Source organism: Pseudophryne corroboree, chromosome 4, assembly GCF_028390025.1.
Source record: "Pseudophryne corroboree isolate aPseCor3 chromosome 4, aPseCor3.hap2, whole genome shotgun sequence".
Taxonomy (NCBI): domain Eukaryota; kingdom Metazoa; phylum Chordata; class Amphibia; order Anura; family Myobatrachidae; genus Pseudophryne; species Pseudophryne corroboree.
This window is the reverse complement of record NC_086447.1, coordinates 591,338,135-591,359,720: the sequence shown is the minus strand read 5'-3', so window position 1 is coordinate 591,359,720 and position 21,586 is coordinate 591,338,135. Positions and strand designations below refer to the sequence as shown.

The 21,586-nt window shown below is 44.8% G+C and overlaps 1 protein-coding gene and 1 long non-coding RNA gene across 10 annotated transcripts in view; one reads left to right on the top strand and one right to left on the bottom strand.

Moving 5' to 3' along the window:
• QKI (QKI, KH domain containing RNA binding) overlaps positions 1–21,586 on the bottom strand; it is a 311,363-nt gene that overhangs the window by 232,357 nt on the left and 57,420 nt on the right. For all 9 annotated transcript variants that reach the window (XR_010176088.1, XR_010176089.1, XR_010176090.1 and 6 more), the window contains exon 2: positions 2,513–2,658. Coding sequence is in view for 6 of the 9 variants with exons in the window: in XM_063917536.1 (XP_063773606.1) it covers positions 2,513–2,658 (146 nt within the window). In the remaining 3 variants the exon portion in view is untranslated. The remainder of the gene's footprint in view (positions 1–2,512; positions 2,659–21,586) is intronic.
• Positions 1–21,586, top strand: part of LOC134910007 (uncharacterized) — a 35,063-nt gene that overhangs the window by 3,784 nt on the left and 9,693 nt on the right. The gene's annotated exons all lie outside the window — the stretch shown is intronic.

Genomic DNA, 21,586 nt, shown 5'->3' with positions numbered 1-21,586 from the left:
TAGCCACAGTTAGGGCAGGACAATAGCAGAACTTAGAAAGATCTAGAAACAATATTCCCCTCAAAAAATTGCATATGTAAGGAAAACTATAAAGCTACATTTCTGTGCATGTTTTGGATCAATAATTACAAAGTCATCATTGATTCTTTTCTCACAATTGTTCATGGAACAGACATTTGTCTCAATACTTTGAAAACAGAGAAGAAGTACAAGATCTCAAAAAATACACACCCCACACATCACATTTTTACATTAGAGCGTGTTTTTGTCGTGACCAATTATGGTCATTTCCATTTGGCAGTTGCTTTCTATCATTATATGGCTACTTTTTCCCCATCAGAAACAGTAAAAAAAAAAAAATTAAAACATTTATAGATGTGATATTGCATTAAAATTTTAAAATTAAACTGCACGACGGAAACCTATTTCATGCTTGGAAAATTCTATCCCAAATCTATTTTGGGACCTCTATAAATGGACACATCATCACTAGGATACGATTCTGCACACTTTCTGTGAATTAGTATTTGTCAATGTCAAGGCTCGACAATAACCTGTGGCTGCGGATACTGCCGTGCCCCACCATTCTTTACTTACATTTTTTTTGCTTTCTATTTAAAAAGGGAAAAATGGTCTTCATATGTTAATCTAAGGCTTCACTACCAGATAAAAAAGCAAACCATATAAAACACTATTTATATACTGTACCAAAACATGATGTTTAACCTCCATTTACAGCCAAGTTAGAGCAGTCTTAAATTTGATTTAAACAGGTAACCAAGATGACCATATATGGTACACGTCATTAATGTGTGTGGTTCACTGTTAAACTTCTTAAAGCCACGTTCTTGTTGACTCATGACATTTTCAGTAAGTGATAGCATTCATTAGCACTCATTTTGGCAGATGTTTATTTCTGTAATACAGACCTACCTATGACATACAGCCTATGGGGATTCACCACAAGGACCAATACGAAGTTGTAGGCACAGAGCTTGAAATTTCATATCAATCCTAACATACATAAACACACCTCAAATGCAATTTTAGAAATGCAGATGAGCACATTTTTACCAGAGCAATACAGGTCGAGTATCCCTTATCCAAAATGCTTGGGACCAGAAGTATTTTGGATATCGGATTTTTCCGTATTTTGGAATAATTGCATACCATAATGAGAGATCATGGCGATGGGACCTAACTCAAAGCACAGAATGCATTTATGTTTCATGTACACCATATACACACAGCCTGAAGGTCATTTAATACAATATTTTTAATAACTTTGTGTATTAAACAAAGTTTGTTTACATTGAGCCATCAGAAAACAAAGGTTTCACTATCTCACTCAAAAAATTCCGTATTTCGGAATATTTGGATATTGGATACTCAACCTGTACTACAGAAACAAAGAAATAGCTTCAGCATGCCAGACCCAGAGAAGGTGCAGCTCAGTGATATTTAGGGCATTTTATTCAGAGTAAGAGCAAAAGAAAAAACGAAAATGCAATTTGCATCTTGAAGAAACCAATTTACACTACAAGTAAGGCAGATTTAAAATGCGGAGAAATTTACAGTTAGGAAGGGCATGTCCTAACACAAAGCTTACATTTCAGAGTAAACATTCAACTGTCCTGTATTCACTACATGCAAAAGGTAATCCATATTTTACTGCACGCAAAAGTTGCAGAAATTTTTCCAATAACAAACTGTTCCTCTTTTTTTTTTGCTTTTACTCCACACACTAAAATGTGACCTTAATATTTAACCAGAAATGTTGAAATAAAGAACACACACAAATCAATCCAAAGCAAAATGTGAGTGTATGTACTTACTATGCATCAAGAAGCCACTGTGATCTGCCTATGCTATCATGTCCTGTGACATATTAAAAGTGGGTAAGTTAGCCATTGTTTTCTATTGGTAGCCATGAAAAATCAGGGGGTACATTTAAATTCATATTTTTTATTATTAAGAAGCACTGCATATAGCAAACCACCGTTACACGAAGATTACAGATGTACCGGAAACTGTTAAAACCTCTTCTCAAATGATCACCAACATCAAAAGCATCACTACTGCTGGGTGGGCCATACACCATAAAGTCACAGGTTGTTGCCAAATGCAGGGACAGTCACTGGAAATGCCCCTATTTTTTCAGTGACCATGTGAACAATCTAACTCTGCTGCAAATGAAATGCTATCTAAACACAATCGAATCACATTAAAAGTGTCCCTGTAAGTTATTACATGTTTAGGTTAATAACTACTGGTAAATAACTCCTAAAAAGCAACACTGCATCAATATGCAGCCTAGACAACAGCATTTTACTACGTAATAACAAAATACACACACACACGTAAAAGTAGGAAATAGAGAATGTAGGAACAGAATGAGACTGGAACTTTACTATTAATAAGGGGAAATGCGTTTACATACAGTTTGGATTGAGAGTGGGCAACAGCATTCTTGTAGGGTGTGACCAAGAGTAGGAATATAAAACACACTTACATCTGGATATTCTTTTACAGGCACATAAAGTTTCTCTTGTAACTGTACAATAGGTCCAATACCATCTGGCAGTTCTGTACATCTCTTTTCAGGGTTGCTGCCATTTAGTGTGTCATTGTACATGTCTTTTCGTACTCTGCTGATCTCTATTGAGGAAGGAGGGGGAAAAGAAAATAAGGGTGAATCATCTTTATTAAAATAAACATTCATTTTTTTTACTAAAGCATTAGCACGATTTACCAAAGCTTGGAGAGAGATCAAGTGGAGAGGGATAAAGTACCAATAACCTCCTGTCTGTCATTTTGCAAATAGCGCCTGTAAAATGAGTTAGGGGCTGATTAGTTAGTACTTTCTCTCTCCCAGCTTAATACATCTCTCCCTTAAATTTGTTATTGTGCACTATTTATGATCAGCAACATGACAATCTGAATGTATTGACTATTGTCAAAAGCCATAGTGTGTCCCTTTTGAAGCTACTTCTACAATATCTGCTAATTCTTTCTACAACATACATACTAATAACAGAAGATATAACAAGCTATTATTCTTTGTGTGTGGGATTTTTCGTTTACACTTTAAATATGTTTTTAATGACTTGTCAACTTTAATAATAAGAATTTACTTACCGATAATTCTATTTCTCGTAGTCCGTAGTGGATGCTGGGGACTCCGTAAGGACCATGGGGAATAGCGGCTCCGCAGGAGACTGGGCACATCTAAAGAAAGCTTTAGGACTATCTGGTGTGCACTGGCTCCTCCCCCTATGACCCTCCTCCAAGCCTCAGTTAGGATACTGTGCCCGGACGAGCGTACACAATAAGGAAGGATTTTGAATCCCGGGTAAGACTCATACCAGCCACACCAATCACACCGTACAACTTGTGATCTGAACCCAGTTAACAGCATGATAACAGAGGAGCCTCTAGAAAAGATGGCTCACTACAGCAATAACCCGATTTTTTGGTAACAATAACTATGTACCAGTATTGCAGACAATCCGCACTTGGGATGGGCGCCCAGCATCCACTACGGACTACGAGAAATAGAATTATCGGTAAGTAAATTCTTATTTTCTTTAACGTCCTAAGTGGATGCTGGGGACTCCGTAAGGACCATGGGGATTATACCAAAGCTCCCAAACGGGCGGGAGAGTGCGGATGACTCTGCAGCACCAATTGAGAGAACTCCAGGTCCTCCTCAGCCAGGGTATCAATTTTGTAGAATTTTACAAACGTATTTGCTCCTGACCAAGTAGCTGCTCGGCAAAGTTGTAAAGCCGAGACCCCTCGGGCAGCCGCCCAAGATGAGCCCACCTTCCGTGTGGAGTGGGCATTTACAGATTTTTGGCTGTGGCAGGCCTGCCACAGAATGTGCAAGCTGAATTGTACTACAAATCCAACGAGCAATAGTCTGCTTAGAAGCAGGAGCACCCAGCTTGTTGGGTGCATACAGGCTAAACAGCGAGTCAGATTTTCTGACTCCAGCCGTCCTGGAAACATATTTTCAGGGCCCTGACAACGTCTAGCAACTTGGAGTCCTCCAAGTCCCTAGTAGCCGCAGGCACCACAATAGGTTGGTTCAGGTGAAACGCTGAAACCACCTTAGGGAGAAACTGAGGACGAGTCCTCAATTCCGCCCTGTCCGTATGGAAAATCAGATAAGGGCTTTTACAGGATAAAGCCGCCAATTCTGACACGCGCCTGGCCCAGGCCAGGGCCAACAGCATGACCACTTTCCATGTGAGATATTTTAACTCCACAGATTTAAGTGGTTCAAACCAATGTGACTTTTGGAACCCAAAAAACTACATTGAGATCCCAAAGTGCCACTGGAGGCACAAAAGGAGACTGTATATGCAGTACCCCTTTTACAAACGTCTGAACTTCAGGGACTGAAGCTAGTTCTTTTTGGAAGAAAATTGACAGGGCCGAAATTTGAACCTTAATGGACCCCAATTTCAGGCCCATAGACACTCCTGTTTGCAGGAAATGTAGGAATCGACCCAGTTGAATTTCCTCCGTCGGGCCTTACTGGCCTCGCACCACGCAACATATTTTCGCCAAATGCGGTGATAATGTTTTGCGGTTACATCCTTCCTGGCTTTGATCAGGATAGGGATGACTTCATCCGGAATGCCTTTTTTCCTTCAGGATCCGGCGTTCAACCACCATGCCGTCAAACGCAGCCGCGGTAAGTCTTGGAACAGACAGGGTCCTTGTTGGAGCAGGTCCCTTCTTAGAGGTAGAGGCCATGGATCCTCCGTGAGCATCTCTTGAAGTTCCGGTTACCAAGTCCTTCTTGGCCAATCCAGAGCCACGAATATAGTGCTTACTCCTCTCCATCTTATCAATCTCAGTACCTTGGGTATGAGAGGCAGAGGAGGGAACACATACACTGACTGGTACACCCACGGTGTTACCAGAGCGTCTACAGCTATTGCCTGAGGGTCCCTTGACCTGGCGCAATACCTGTCGAGTTTTTCCCAACGGTTTATAATCATGTGGAAGACTTCTGGGTGAAGTCCCCACTCTCCCGGGTGGAGGTCGTGCTGAGGAAATCTGCTTCCCAGTTGTCCACTCCCGGAATGAATACTGCTGACAGTGCTATCACATGATTTTCCGCCCAGCGAAGAATCCTTGCAGCTTCTGCCATTGCCCTCCTGCTTCTTGTGCCACCCTGTCTGTTTACGTGGGTGACTGCCGTGATGTTGTCCGACTGGATCAACACCGGCTGACCTTGAAGCAGAGGTCTTGCTAAGCTTAGAGCATTGTAAATGGCCCTTAGCTTCAGGATATTTATGTGAAGTGATGTCTCCAGGCTTGACCATAAGCCCTGGATATTCCCTGTGTGACTGCTCCCCAGCCTCGCAGGCTGGCATCCGTGGTCACCAGGACCCAGTCCTGAATGCCGAATCTGCGGCCCTCTAGAAGATGAGCACTCTGCAACCACCACAGGAGGGACACCCTTGTCCTTGGTGACAGGGTTATCCGCTGATGCATCTGAAGATGCGACCCGGACCATTTGTCCAGCAGGTCCCACTGGAAAGTTCTTGCGTGGAATCTGCCGAATGGGATTGCTTCGTAGGAAGCCACCATTTTACCCAGAACCCTTGTGCATTGATGCACTGAGACTTGGCTCGGTTTTAGGAGGTTCCTGACTAGCTCGGATAACTCCCTGTCTTTCCCCTCCGGGAGAAACACCTTTTTCTGGACTGTGTCCAGGATCATCCCTAGGAACCGAAGACAAGTCGTCGGAAGCAGCTGCGATTTTGGAATATTGAGAATCCAATCGTGCTGCCGCAACACTACCTGAGATAGTGCTACACCGACCTCCAACTGTTCCCTGGATCTTACCCTTATCAGGGAATCGTCCAAGTAAGGGATAACTAAAATTCCCTTCATTCGAAGGAATATCATCATTTCGGCCATTACCTTGGTAAAGACCCGGGGTGCCGTGGACCATCCATACGGCAGCGTCTGAACTGATAGTGACAGTTCTGTACCATAAACCTGAGGTACCCTTGGTGAGAAGGGTAAATTTTGACATGAAGGTAAGCATCCTTGATGTCCCGAGACATCATGTAGTCCCCTTCTTCCAGGTTCGCAATCACTGCTCTGAGTGACTCAATCTTGAATTTGAACCTCTGTATGTAAGTGTTCAAAGATTTTAGATTTAGAATCGGTCTCACCGAGCCGTCCGGCTTCGGTACCACAACAGTGTGGAATAATACCCCGTTCCCTGTTGCAGGAGGGGTACCTTGATTATCACCTGCTGGGAATACAGCTTGTGAATGGCTTCCAAAACTGTCTCCCTGTCAGAAGGAGACATCGGTAAAGCCGAATTTAGGAAAACGGCGAGGGGGAGACGTCTCGAATTCTAATTTGTACCCCTGAGATATCACCTGAAGGATCCAGGGGTCTACTTGCGAGTGAGCCCACTGCGCGCTGAAATTCATTGAGACGGGCCCCCCACCGTGCCTGATTCTGCTTGTAAAGCCCCAGCGTCATACTGAGGGCTTGGCAGAGGCGGGAGAGGGTTTCTGTTCCTGGGAACTGGCTGATTTCTGCAGTCTTTTTCCTCTCCCTCTGTCACGGGGCAGAAATGAGGAACATTTTGCCCGCTTGTCCACGAAAAGACTGCGCCTGATAATACGGCGTCTTCTCATGTTGAGAGGCGACCTGGGGTACAAACGTGGATTTCCCAGCTGTTGCCGTGGCCACCAGGTCTGAAAGACCGACCCCAAATAACTCCTCCCCTTATTAAGGCAATACTTCCAAATGCCGTTTGGAATACGCATCACCTGACCACTGACGTGTCCATAACCCTCTACTGGTAGAAATGGACAACGCACTTAGACTTGATGCCAGTCGGCAAATATTCCGCTGTGCATCACGCATATATAGAAATGCATCTTTTAAATGCTCTATAGGCAAAAATATACTGTCCCTATCTAGGGTATCAATATTTTCAGTCAGGGAATCCGACCACGCCAACCCAGCACTGCACATCCAGGCTGAGGCGATTGCTGGTCGCAGTATAATACCAGTATGTGTGTAAATACATTTTAGGATACCCTCCTGCTTTCTATCAGCAGGATCCTTAAGGGCGGCCATCTCAGGAGAGGGTAGAGCCCTTACAAGCGTGTGAGCGCTTTATCCACCCTAGGGGGTGTTTCCCAACGCACCCTAACCTCTGGCGGGAAAGGATATAATGCCAATAACATTTTAGAAATTATCAGTTGTTATCGGGGGAAAACCACGCATCATCACACACCTCATTTAATTTCTCAGATTCAGGAAAACTACAGGTAGTTTTTCCTCACCGAACATAATACCCCTTTTTGGTGGTACTCGTATTATCAGAAATGTGTAAAACATTTTTCATTGCCTCAATCATGTAACGTGTGGCCCTACTGGAAGTCACATTTGTCTCTTCACCGTCGACACTGGAGTCAGTATCCGTGTCGGCGTCTATATCTGCCATCTGAGGTAACGGGCGCTTTAGAGCCCCTGACGGCCTATGAGACGTCTGGACAGGCACAAGCTGAGTAGCCGGCTGTCTCATGTCAACCACTCTTTTATACAGAGCTGACACTGTCACGTAATTCCTTCCAACAGTTCATCCACTCAGGTGTCGACCCCCTAGGGGGTGACATCACTATTACAGGCAATCTGCTCCGTCTCCACATCATTTTTCTCCTCATACATGTCGACACAAACGTACCGACATACAGCACACACACAGGGAATGCTCTGATAGAGGACAGGACCCCACTAGCCCTTTGGGGAGACAGAGGGAGTTTGCCAGCACACACCAAAGCGCTATATATATACAGGGATAACCTTATATAAGTGTTTTTCCCCTTATAGCTGCTGTATTGTTAATACTGCGCCTAATTAGTGCCCCCCTCTCTTTTTTAACCCTTTCTGTAGTGTAGTGACTGCAGGGGAGAGCCAGGGGAGCTTCCCTCCAACTGAGCTGTGAGGGAAAATGGCGCCAGTGTGCTGAGGAGATAGAAAAGTCCGCGAAAAAAGGGCGGAGCCTCCTGCTTTTTTATGGATTCTGGCAGGGGTTAAAATTCATCCATACAGCCCTGGGGGCTATATGTGATGTATTTTCGCCAGCCAAGGTGTTTTTATTGCTGCTCAGGGCGCCCCCCCCTAGCGCCCTGCACCCTCAGTGACCGAAGTGTGAAGTGTGCCGAGGAGCAATGGCGCACAGCTGCAGTGCTGTGCGCTACCTTGTTGAAGACAGGATGTCTTCTGCCGCCGATTTTCCGGACCTCTGTCTTCTGGCTCTGTAAGGGGGCCGGCGGCGCGGCTCCGGGACCCATCCATGGCTGGGCCTGTGATCGTCCCTCTGGAGCTAATGTCCAGTAGCCTAAGAAGCCCAATCCACTCTGCACGCAGGTGAGTTCGCTTCTTCTCCCCTTAGTCCCTCGATGCAGTGAGCCTGTTGCCAGCAGGTCTCACTGAAAATAAAAAACCTAAACTAAAACTTTCACTAAGAAGCTCAGGAGAGCCCCTAGTGTGCACCCTTCTCGTTCAGGCACAGAGATCTAACTGAGGCTTGGAGGAGGGTCATAGGGGGAGGAGCCAGTGCACACCAGATAGTCCTAAAGCTTTCTTTAGATGTGCCCAGTCTCCTGCGGAGCCGCTATTCCCCATGGTCCTTACGGAGTCCCCAGCATCCACTTAGGACGTTAGAGAAATAGGGGATTAGCAGAAACGAAAAAAGAATTATGATTTTTTTAAAGATTGCTATGTTAGCATCTGAGCTTCATAGCATGTATCTGTGTGAAATTTGGTTTAGGTTTAACAACAACTTCTTAAATTTATCCGCATAACACTGGAAATACTAAAAAGGGACATATAGAAACCTCAGAGTTCCTAAACGATGGCTATGTAGCTTAATTTATGAAGGAGCAATGGTGGCAAAAAAAAAAAAAAAACACAAGCAGCAAGCATCAATAGCATGCTCTTTTAATTTAAAAGGTCATTCCAATAAAATGTGGTAGAAAAATGTGTCAATTGTGTCAAATATATTGAAAGGGCAACAACATAAAGGACCTGAGAGACCAGGGAAAAACGCTGCCCAAAGCAAGTAAGCAAACCTTACTATCCAAGTACAAACCTCTGCATTCTGCACTAGACTGTAGTTTATTTTACATAATCAGCTGGTTGATTTTAAAAAATGATAACCAAATCCCTAGCAATGCAAGAGATTACTCTGGATTAGGGGTTTGTACTCTCTTGCTATTGTAAAAGTCTTTACATTATTATGCTTCCTCTGTGGCCATAACGTTACATTCAGCCTACATAGCGGAATTTAAAAAGATTACAGAACCCTTGGCAAAATACTCATCAATTTCACGTCGCTTGTAAAACATTCAGTCTACAACAGGACAGACTGAGTAAATATATATGTTGCAGCAGAAACAAAATTAAAACAAACATTTGAACTGGAGTGAAATTAAATTTTGGCAAACTGATGAGAATATGGCCTGGTACACAGATATTAAACTGAATGAGTAACACTTAAAAAAAATAAAATGGAGTTCTAGCGAATCCGTGCTAAAACAATTTCTATTATGTATATAGGGACACCTATTATTCAGTCTCTATACAGGGAACGACATTAAACATTTTATTGAAGAGCAGCTTTGATGTGTGGCCTGTTATCCACACTTCAGCAAGCATTGTGCGGAAACTATAGCACATAAAACAAAACTGTAAAGCCACATACACATGGTGCGATATAACTATCAATATGGACAATACAGATGTAGCCACGCTCACTGCGGCTTAAAGTGGATGCACCGGCAATTGTGGCGCGCCTGGTCATACCCGCACCTGACCATGGCTTTTGCCACTCAATACAATGTTAATGGGCAGGGGCTGTGACTGAGGAGCATGCCGGCATGTGCGCATATCATTGCAAATGAATAATGCCTGCACCTAGTCACAGCCACAATGTGTGGGGCTACATCTGTATAGTCCATATCTGTAGAAAACAGAGCATATCGCACCGTATGTACACAGCTTGCAATGCCGATGAGATACTAACCCTGCGGGAGCGCACAAAAAAAAAAAAAAGACTGCAGGCAGGTCAATTTTGACTAGAAGGTGTACAATCTACTACATAATATAGTCAAAATTGGCCAGTCAAAATTGTACATAGCCAACATTGCACTGTGTGTATAGTCAGTATCAGTGATTCTGAGTTCAAGGGAAACTGCATAGCGCAAAACGGCCACATAGGCAGAATCGCACTGAGTGTAGACCCCTTAACTGCAACCTATAGGAACAATGATCCAAAATAGTGAGCCAGATAAGCTATAAAGTAAGCTATAAAAAATATACGTTAACCCCCAATAAATATCTGGGGGTTTTACACACATGGTCACGCATACAAGCTTGTGCCCAAAACGCAGCATGTTGACTAACTAAAGTAGTAAACTAATAGTCTAGTAGATTTGCTTTGTCCCTATATAATTCTTGACAAAATCCTGAATGATTTAATTAGCAGGTGGCATACAATTTATTATCCAGCAATATGCAAAGAAACATTGTGAATGTAATATAGGGAGGGTATTCCCTGAACAGGGACACTGATTAAGGAGACAGACATTGTACAGCCTCTCTGAGCAAAGGGGTGCCGGTGGAGAAAGGGACTGAATAAAAACAATCACACAAAAAAAATTTGTGGATGAGTATCGAAGAGAAAAAATAAGATTTTACTTACCGATAAATCTATTTCTCGGAGTCCGTAGTGGATGCTGGGGTTCCTGAAAGGACCATGGGGAATAGCGGCTCCGCAGGAGACAGGGCACAAAAAGTAAAGCTTTTCCGATCAGGTGGTGTGCACTGGCTCCTCCCCCTATGACCCTCCTCCAGACTCCAGTTAGGTACTGTGCCCGGACGAGCGTACACAATAAGGGAGGATTTTGAATCCCGGGTAAGACTCATACCAGCCACACCAATCACACCGTACAACTTGTGATCTAAACCCAGTTAACAGTATGATAACAGCGGAGCCTCTGAAAGATGGCTTCCTTCAACAATAACCCGAATTAGTTAACAATAACTATGTACAACTTATGCAGATAATCCGCACTTGGGATGGGCGCCCAGCATCCACTACGGACTCCGAGAAATAGATTTATCGGTAAGTAAAATCTTATTTTCTCTATCGTCCTAGTGGATGCTGGGGTTCCTGAAAGGACCATGGGGATTATACCAAAGCTCCCAAACGGGCGGGAGAGTGCGGATGACTCTGCAGCACCGAATGAGAGAACTCCAGGTCCTCCTTAGCCAGAGTATCAAATTTGTAAAATTTTACAAACGTGTTCTCCCCTGACCACGTAGCTGCTCGGCAAAGTTGTAATGCCGAGACCCCTCGGGCAGCCGCCCAAGATGAGCCCACCTTCCTTGTGGAGTGGGCCTTTACAGATTTAGGCTGTGGCAAGCCTGCCACAGAATGTGCAAGTTGGATTGTGCTACAGATCCAACGAGCAATCGTCTGTTTAGACGCAGGAGCACCCATCTTGTTGGGTGCATACAATATAAACAACGAGTCAGATTTTCTGACTCCAGCTGTCCTTGCAATATATATTTTTAATGCTCTGACAACGTCCAGTAACTTGGAGTCCTCCAAGTCACTTGTAGCCGCAGGCACTACAATAGGCTGGTTCAGATGAAATGCTGACACCACCTTAGGGAGAAAATGCGGACGAGTCCGCAGTTCTGCCCTGTCCGAATGGAAAATCAGATATGGGCTTTTGTAAGATAAAGCTGCCAATTCTGACACTCTCCTGGCAGAAGCCAGGGCTAGAAGCATGGTCACTTTCCATGTGAGATATTTCAAATCCACCTTTTTTAGTGGTTCAAACCAATGAGATTTTAGGAAGTCCAAAACCACATTTAGATCCCACGGTGCCACTGGAGGCACCACAGGAGGCTGTATATGCAGCACTCCCTTAACAAAGGTCTGGACTTCAGGGACTGAAGCCAATTCTTTTTGAAAGAAAATCGACAGGGCCGAAATTTGAACCTTAATAGATCCCAATTTGAGACCCATTGACAATCCTGATTGCAGGAAATGTAGGAATCGACCCAGTTGAAATTCCTCCGTCGGAGCACTCCGATCTTCGCACCACGCAACATATTTTCGCCAAATTCGGTGATAATGTTGCACGGTTACTTCCTTCCTTGCTTTAATCAAAGTAGGAATGACTTCTTCCGGCATGCCTCTTTCCTTTAGGATCCGGCGTTCAACCGCCATGCCGTCAAACGCAGCCGCGGTAAGTCTTGAAACAGACAGGGACCCTGCTGAAGCAAGTCCCTCCTTAGAGGTAGAGGCCACGGATCTTCCGTGATCATCTCTTGAAGTTCCGGGTACCAAGTCCTCCTTGGCCAATCCGGAACCACTAGTATCGTTCTTACGCCTCTTTGCCGTATAATTCTCAATACTTTTGGTATGAGAGGCAGAGGAGGAAACACATACACCGACTGGTACACCCAAGGCGTTACCAGCGCGTCCACAGCTATTGCCTGCGGATCTCTTGACCTGGCGCAATACCTGTCCAGTTTTTTGTTGAGGCGAGACGCCATCATGTCCACCATTGGTCTTTCCCAACGGGTTACCAGCATGTGGAAGACTTCTGGATGAAGTCCCCACTCTCCCGGGTGAAGATCGTGTCTGCTGAGGAAGTCTGCTTCCCAGTTGTCCACTCCCGGGATGAACACTGCTGACAGTGCTATCACATGATTCTCTGCCCAGCGAAGAATCCTTGCAGCTTCTGCCATTGCCCTCCTGCTTCTTGTGCCGCCCTGTCTGTTCACATGGGCGACTGCCGTGATGTTGTCCGACTGGATCAATACCGGTTTTCCCTGAAGCAGAGGTTCTGCCTGGTTTAGAGCATTGTATATTGCTCTTAGTTCCAGAATGTTTATGTGAAGAGACGTTTCCAGGCTCGTCCATACTCCCTGGAAGTTTCTTCCTTGTGTGACTGCTCCCCAGCCTCTCAGGCTGGCGTCCGTGGTCACCAGGATCCAATCCTGTATGCCGAATCTGCGGCCCTCCAATAGATGAGCACACTGCAACCACCACAGAAGAGACACCCTTGTCCTTGGAGACAGGGTTATCCGTAGGTGCATCTGAAGATGCGACCCTGACCATTTGTCCAACAGATCCCTTTGGAAAATTCTTGCGTGGAATCTGCCGAATGGAATCGCTTCGTAAGAAGCCACCATTTTTCCCAGGACTCTTGTGCATTGATGTACAGACACCTTTCCTGGTTTTAGGAGGTTCCTGACAAGCTCGGATAACTCCTTGGCTTTTTCCTCCGGGAGAAAAACCTTTTTCTGAACCGTGTCCAGAATCATCCCTAGGAACAGCAGACGAGTTGTCGGCATTAACTGGGATTTTGGAATATTCAGAATCCACCCGTGCTGTTTTAGCACTTCTTGAGACAGTGCTAATCCCATCTCTAGCTGTTCTCTGGACCTCGCCCTTATTAGGAGATCGTCCAAGTATGGGATAATTAATACGCCTTTTCTTCGAAGAAGAATCATCATCTCGGCCATTACCTTTGTAAAGATCCGAGGTGCCGTGGACAATCCGAACGGCAGCGTCTGAAACTGATAGTGACAGTTTTGTACAACGAACCTGAGGTACCCCTGGTGTGAGGGGTAAATTGGAACGTGGAGATACGCATCCTTGATGTCCAAGGATACCATAAAGTCCCCCTCTTCCAGGTTCGCTATCACTGCTCTGAGTGACTCCATTTTGAACTTGAACTTCTTTATGTACAGGTTCAAGGACTTCAGATTTAGAATAGGCCTTACCGAGCCATCCGGCTTCGGTACCACAAAAAGAGTGGAATAATACCCCTTCCCTTGTTGCAGAAGAGGTACCTTGACTATCACCTGCTGAGAGTACAGCTTGTGAATGGCTTCCAACACCGTCTCCCTTTCGGAGGGGGACGTTGGTAAAGCAGACCTCAGGAAACGGCGAGGTGGATCTGTCTCTAATTCCAACCTGTATCCCTGAGATATTATCTGCAGGATCCAGGGATCTACTTGCGAGTGAGCCCACTGCGCGCTGTAATTTTTGAGACGACCGCCCACCGTCCCCGAGTCCGCTTGAGAAGCCCCAGCGTCATGCTGAGGCTTTTGTAGAAGCCGGGGAGGGCTTCTGATCCTGGGAAGGAGCTGCGTGTTGCTGTCTCTTCCCTCGACCTTTGCCTCGTGGCAAATATGAATAGCCCTTTGCTCTCTTATTTTTAAAGGAACGAAAGGGCTGCGGTTGAAAAATCGGTGCCTTTTTCTGTTGGGGAGTGACTTGAGGTAGAAAGGTGGATTTCCCGGCTGTAGCCGTGGCCACCAAATCTGATAGACCGACTCCAAATAACTCCTCCCCCTTATACGGCAAAACTTCCATATGCCGTTTTGAATCCGCATCGCCTGTCCACTGTCGCGTCCATAAAGCTCTTCTGGCCGAAATGGACATAGCACTTACCCGTGATGCCAGTGTGCATATATCCCTCTGTGCATCACGCATATAAAGAAATGCATCCTTTATTTGTTCTAACGACAGTAAAATATTGTCCCTGTCCAGGGTATCAATATTTTCAATCAGGGATTCTGACCAAACTACCCCCGCACTGCCCATCCAGGCAGTTGCTACAGCTGGTCGTAGTATAACACCTGCATGTGTGTATATACTTTTTTGGATATTTTCCATCCTCCTATCTGATGGATCTTTAAGTGCGGCCGTCTCAGGAGAGGGTAACGCCACTTGTTTAGATAAGCGTGTTAGCGCCTTGTCCACCCTAGGAGGTGTTTCCCAGCGCTCCCTAACCTCTGGCGGGAAAGGGTATAATGCCAATAATTTCTTTGAAATTATCAGCTTTTTATCAGGGGCAACCCACGCTTCATTACACACGTCATTTAGTTCTTCTGATTCAGGAAAAACTATAGGTAGTTTTTTCATACCCCACATAATACCCTGTTTAGTGGTACCTGTAGTATCAGCTAAATGTAACGCCTCCTTCATTGCCAAAATCATATAACGTGTGGCCCTACTGGAAAATACGGTTGATTCGTCACCGTCACCACTGGAGTCATCGCCTGTGTCTGGGTCTGTGTCGACCGACTGAGGCAAAGGGCGTTTCACAGCCCCTGACGGTGTTTGAGTCGCCTGGACAGGCACTAATTGATTGTCCGGCCGTCTCATGTCGTCAAACGACTGCTTTAGCGTGTTGACACTATCCCGTAGTTCCATAAATAAAGGCATCCATTCTGGTGTCGACCCCCTAGGAGGTGACATCCCCATATTTGGCAATTGCTCCGCCTCCACACCAATATCGTCCTCATACATGTCGACACACACGTACCGACACACAGCAGACACACAGGGAATGCTCCTAATGAAGACAGGACCCACTAGCCCTTTGGGGAGACAGAGGGAGAGTTTGCCAGCACACACCAAAAGCGCTATATATATATCAGGGATAGCCTTATAATAAGTGCTCCCCTATAGCTGCTTTGTTATATAAAAATATCGCCATAAATTTGCCCCCCCTCTCTGTTTTACCCTGTTTCTGTAGTGCAGTGCAGGGGAGAGACCTGGGAGCCGTCCTGACCAGCGGAGCTGTGAGAGGAAATGGCGCCGTGTGCTGAGGAGATAGGCCCCGCCCCTTTTCCGGCGGGCTCGTCTCCCGCTATTTTGAGAAATCAGGCAGGGGTTAAATATCTCCATATAGCCTCTAGGGCTATATGTGAGGTATTTTTAGCCTTTATAGGTACTCATTTTGCCTCCCAGGGCGCCCCCCTCCCAGCGCCCTGCACCCTCAGTGACTGCCGTGTGAAGTGTGCTGAGAGGAAAATGGCGCACAGCTGCAGTGCTGTGCGCTACCTTTAGAAGACTGCAGGAGTCTTCAGCCGCCGATTCTGGACCTCTTCTGTCTTCAGCATCTGCAAGGGGGCCGGCGGCGCGGCTCCGGTGACCATCCAGGCTGTACCTGTGATCGTCCCTCTGGAGCTTGATGTCCAGTAGCCAAGAAGCCAATCCATCCTGCACGCAGGTGAGTTGACTCCTTCTCCCCTCAGTCCCTCGCTGCAGTGATCCTGTTGCCAGCAGGAATCACTGTAACATAAAAAACCTAGCTAAACTTTCTCTAAGCAGCTCTTTAGGAGAGCCACCTAGATTGCACCCTTCTCGGCCGGGCACAAAAATCTAACTGGAGTCTGGAGGAGGGTCATAGGGGGAGGAGCCAGTGCACACCACCTGATCGGAAAAGCTTTACTTTTTGTGCCCTGTCTCCTGCGGAGCCGCTATTCCCCATGGTCCTTTCAGGAACCCCAGCATCCACTAGGACGATAGAGAAATATACACACATATATATACAAATATATACATACATCAATATAAGTGTGTGTGTGTGTGTGTGTGTGTGTGTATGTGTATATATATATATATATATATATATATATATATATCTATATATGTGTGTATTAATTTTTTATGCACTAAAAATGAAGTCTGCTCCTTTGCAGAGTTTGGAAAATTAAACATTAATATACAAAAATTGTATAGGAATCTATTTTCATTAACTACATGAAACATTAGTACATCAATAATGTCAAGTGAGCTTAAGAATGTCAGTTGAAGGGAAAGAGGCCTGCAGTGATCTGGTTCTAGTAGTCGTGGGTCTGATGAAAGCCTTGCAGCCAAACTATGGAGGTAAGAGTTCTTTCTATAGGGCTGCAGGCTCTCCACACAAAAGAAAATGATTGAATTTTGAAATTGAGAGAGCTGACAAATCAGCAAAAGCAGTGTCCATTAATCACCAGTGTGACAGTTTAATCATCCTAAGTACTTTTATAAATAGTGCTCACAGGAGAAAGACAGATTTTATTTTAACCCCTTATCAGAGGTATACGGTAACAATTTGTTGAAAACCAGCTGTGTATCACGAGTCCCAGTGAGCAATATCACTTACATACTGTACATAAGGTAGGAGACTATGCTGTCCAAGACCGCTCCTAGCCTCCTCAGTACGTGGTAAATGTCTAACCAATGCTATACAGCAGTGGTTCTCAACTCCAGTCATGAGGTGCCACCAACAGTTCCTGTTTTGTGGATTTCTTTAATTATGCATAGGTGAGTAAATCTATCTTGCTCTGTCAGTAATTACCTCACCTGCTTCCAAAAACAGAACCTCAAAACATGACATGTTGAGTAAACAAAAAGATTTAGATCCACCGCTAAAAAGATAAAATAGGCAAAACGTAAGTCTCATTTGCCACAATTTGCGCTACAATATTTTTTAGGATAGCTTTGTTTAATAATGTCAAATATGAAAAGTAATTATCTTGTTATAGCCCCATTTTTCCCTCTCATTACACAGCGCTTTAGAGAAAATCAGTACTTTCCCTAGAGAAGTTTCCAATCTAGGGTTACTTTCATCAGGAATCAATAAACATGCCTGCATGGCTTTGGCATGTATGAGGAAACAACTCAATCATGGGAAGATAAAAACACAACATTGTGAGGCAACGATGCTAACCACTGTGCCACCATACTGTCCAACTACAAAAGGAATCTATATTCAGTATGTTTCTATCCACTAAATACAGCAAAAAGGTTAACATCTTCACTGCTAGGGGTTCTCTCACCCTTGTGCCGAGGTCATTTCTAAAACACCACAAAGAAATACTTTGTGTTTCTTGTTTCACCAGTAAAACGCGGGTTTCTATATGTAGTTTTTCACATAACACAAATCAGCACTTTAAATTGATTTTTATTTATGTTGTCTAGATTTAAATGCTTACTAGGAGAAAGTAGTCCAACAAGGGCTACTTCCCTACAATTTTATAAAATAGACTAAAGGGACCATTTTCAATTTTTTTTTTTTTTTTTTGCACAAGAGGAGGGAGATTTGAGGCTAAAAGACGCTTCCAGCTCTGGAACATTTTATTTTTTCCATAGTGTTCAGTTAGCTCGTGATCACCAGACAATAACTACTAAGGGGCATATTGTTTGAAAGAGGAGACTCCCCTTTTTCAGGGATGTGTGCCTCCATATGTGTGCATACCAGTATGGGGCGGGAGGGGAGACAGTACTCACTGCGCCCTTTCCCAATATATGAAAACTATTCTATTTTGTAATGCTGTGCAATAATAATCACAGGAGAACACCAGACCATTGCTGCTAACCACATAATTTAAGAGGGGACTCCCCTTTTTCATATCCGAGTGACACCATATTTACAGGTGAAATTATGAGCACCGCACCTTGTGTATTTTGTTGTTCCTCATCACCCATGCCTCCGGAAGATGGATGTGTCTTAGCGACACTTCCTCTTTACACCCCAGACCTGTCCCCACTATAGGAGTAGATCGCCTTCCTCCTTTCCCTGCTCTTCCTTCCTCTCTCCATTTCTCTGGCCTCTTTGGTGGTCTTCTCTTTTATCTTTCTAGCCAGTCGAGGTGTTACTCTGTTTTACCGCTTTACCCATTGTATTTTGACCCCCCCCCCCCCCCCCATGAAGCTGTCATTTTTTAATCTTAATGTAAACGGCCTAATCTCTCACACTAAACAAACCATGACTATTCAATATTTCCACCGTCATCGATCACATATAATCATGCTACAAGAGACCCACCTCAAGGCTCCTCATTTTTCTCTCTCATCCAAACAATATCCAACTGTATTCTACTCCTCTATGAATGCAAAGACATGGCACTGCGATTCTGCTCCACTGCAACTCACCTATCATTATACTAGCTCAGATCCGCAGGGTCGTTTTCTTATTCTCACAGGGACATATAACCAGGCCCCACTCACTTTAGCTTCAGTGTACGCCCCTAATTGACAAGAGGGCTCCCTATATGCCACCTTTTTCAATCGCCTTGTCAAGCTACCCCGCGGACTCACTATATTAGGGAAGGGGGGGGGGGGGATTTTAATACTATCTTAGATTCTGAACTTGATAGGTCTCACTCACCCCATACTACCCCTGACCATGCTAAAACTTCTAAGCTGCTTCTCTCTCAACTTGCCCTTAATGATCTTTATGATGCATGGAGAGTCAAATGCCTCACTGCTAGAGTATATACGTACTATTCCCACCCCTTCATGATCTACACACTCGGATAGATTTGTTTATTGACCGCGCCACTATCCAAAATCTTATTGGTGCTCACACCCTCCCTATACCTTGGGCCGATCATTTAGCCATTGAATTAGAAATTTCCGCCCAATTCGGCCCCAGGCCTTTCCGCCAAGGTTGAGGCTAGATCCAAGTGGCCTAAGGGACCTTTTCCGTCAGGGGGCGGAGCCACGACACAAGGGGGAGGAGCTAGGCCAGCGGGACAGTTGCTCTACTGTCCCCGCCACCAACTATTACCTTTAGTAATTAGTTGGCGAGCAAAGCGAGCCACCGAGCCCGAAGCGTGGCGAGCAAAGCGAGCCCGCGAGGGTACTTTTCGGGTACCCTGTTCGGCCGTAGCTCCTCCCCCTGGTGATGTTTCTCCTCCCCTAGGTACGTCACAAGGTCCCTTCTCCCACTCCGATATAGTACCAACCTTTCCGCCAATGGCGACTCAACAAATCCCTGTGTAGTGGTGGAACTCACTACGGCTTACAGATTTCTTTAGCACCAACGCCACCCCTGATATTCCTCTTCCCATCCTGTGGGAAGCCCATAAAGCTACCCTCCGGGGTAACCTTATCAGTTTAGCAGCCTTGCACAAACACATGGAACGGGCCCACATATTGGAACTTGAAACACCTTTAGCCACCTTGACTAATCTCCATCACAGATTTCCCAAACACCGCACTTATTTGAAGATCTTAGCTGTCAAAGGCCAGTTACCGCAAATCCTCTCGAAAAAAGCAGCACAGAAGCTACTGTGAGTACATCAAACTTTTTACGAAAAGTCTGCTAAAGCTGACACCTTGCTAGCCTGCAAACTTCGTGCCAAACGCACCCGTAATCGTATTCACACACTAAAATGCTTCAACGGCAGTACCACTCATGATTTCTAGGTAATGACGCAACAATTCCGGCAGTTTTATTAATCACTTTATAACCTCTCCCTACCATGACTCCGGATCTGGCCTCTATCACCTATTACTTAAACTCCTGCTCTTTACCTAAACTATCTGCGACTCAGCTTCAGACTCTTAATTCAGCGATTACTGACGAGGAAATTAGAACAACTATTAGATCACTACGCCGCTCTGCAGCACCGGGCCCTGACGGCTTCCCTGCTCTTTACGATAAACATTTTACTGAACCTCTACTTTCCATGCTTCGCCCCCTTTTTAACTTGCTATTAGAGGGCAGTTCACTCGATGCCGCCACCACCAGGGCCAACGTAATAGTCATCCCAAAACCCCAGAGAGAGACCTCAGGGCTTGGAACCTATAGGCCGATCTTGCTCCTGAATGTTGATCTAAAAGTTTTTGCCAAAATTCTTGCCATGCGACTCGCCCCTATACTGTCACACACTTGTCTGTATCACAGCAATGAGTAACAGATCAGAGTGTGCTGAGAATCACCAGAGCAGAGCTCGACACCCCAGGCAGGAAAGAGGAACTGCACAGATCTTGAAAGGTGCAGGGTGCTAGAATGAACACTATGAAGGATTTGGAAAAAAGAACACCTTACCAACTATATTATACCATGGGCTTATGCGACAGCCAGTGGCATAGGAATTATTGTCCAAGTAGAAGATATAAATATGTACATTTTCAAAAACATCCCAGATTCAGTGAAGATATAAAATCTGAAAACAAGTTGGATTTGACAATAATTATATTAAAAAAAATTAAAAAAGGTGGTGGTTTGGGAATGGCCTCCACAAGACCACAGACTTGAGTATTACAAATAAAAGAAAAACTGATTATCTGGACCATCCAATGTATGCAAGCCAGGAGGCGCCAAAAATGGTCATAATGAAGTACTAATTTATAGGGAGCCCATACAAAATATTATGAATATCCAACTATTATCTTTTCAGTTTGTTAACCACAACTTATAATAAATGCAGAAATATGTTATATTTAAGTACTGTATTGATGTACCCTGCAGAAGTTTTAGTGATCTCTCTTCAAGAGACTCCGTTTATAATTTAGTGTTCACCCCAAAAAATTTTGACAGCCGTATGGCATTAAGAAGTAGCCAGTTGAGGGCACTGTAATCTGGCTGGACAAAGAGAACGGTTTTCACTAATGCATGCCGAGACTCTCAACCTATCCTCTCTGCAACGTTCCAGTCATGCAAACTGCCCCCTGCCTCTGAGTGATGAGGAAGAGTTCTCTGTTAATCTGCATATTGCAGTAACATAGGGCACAAATGTGACTCTGGTTATTTCAGTAAGCTGCCTGGCACAGGGTAATGCCAGGTGGCATATAAAATTGCAGGGTGGAGCGCCCATGAAAAGAATCCTAGGGGGGGGGGGGGGGGGGGAACTAATAAATTGTGCAGTTCACTAGGTTATACAAATATTTGAGCTGCGTCACAAAAATAAAACATGGTAACATGATTAGTATAAGGTGATT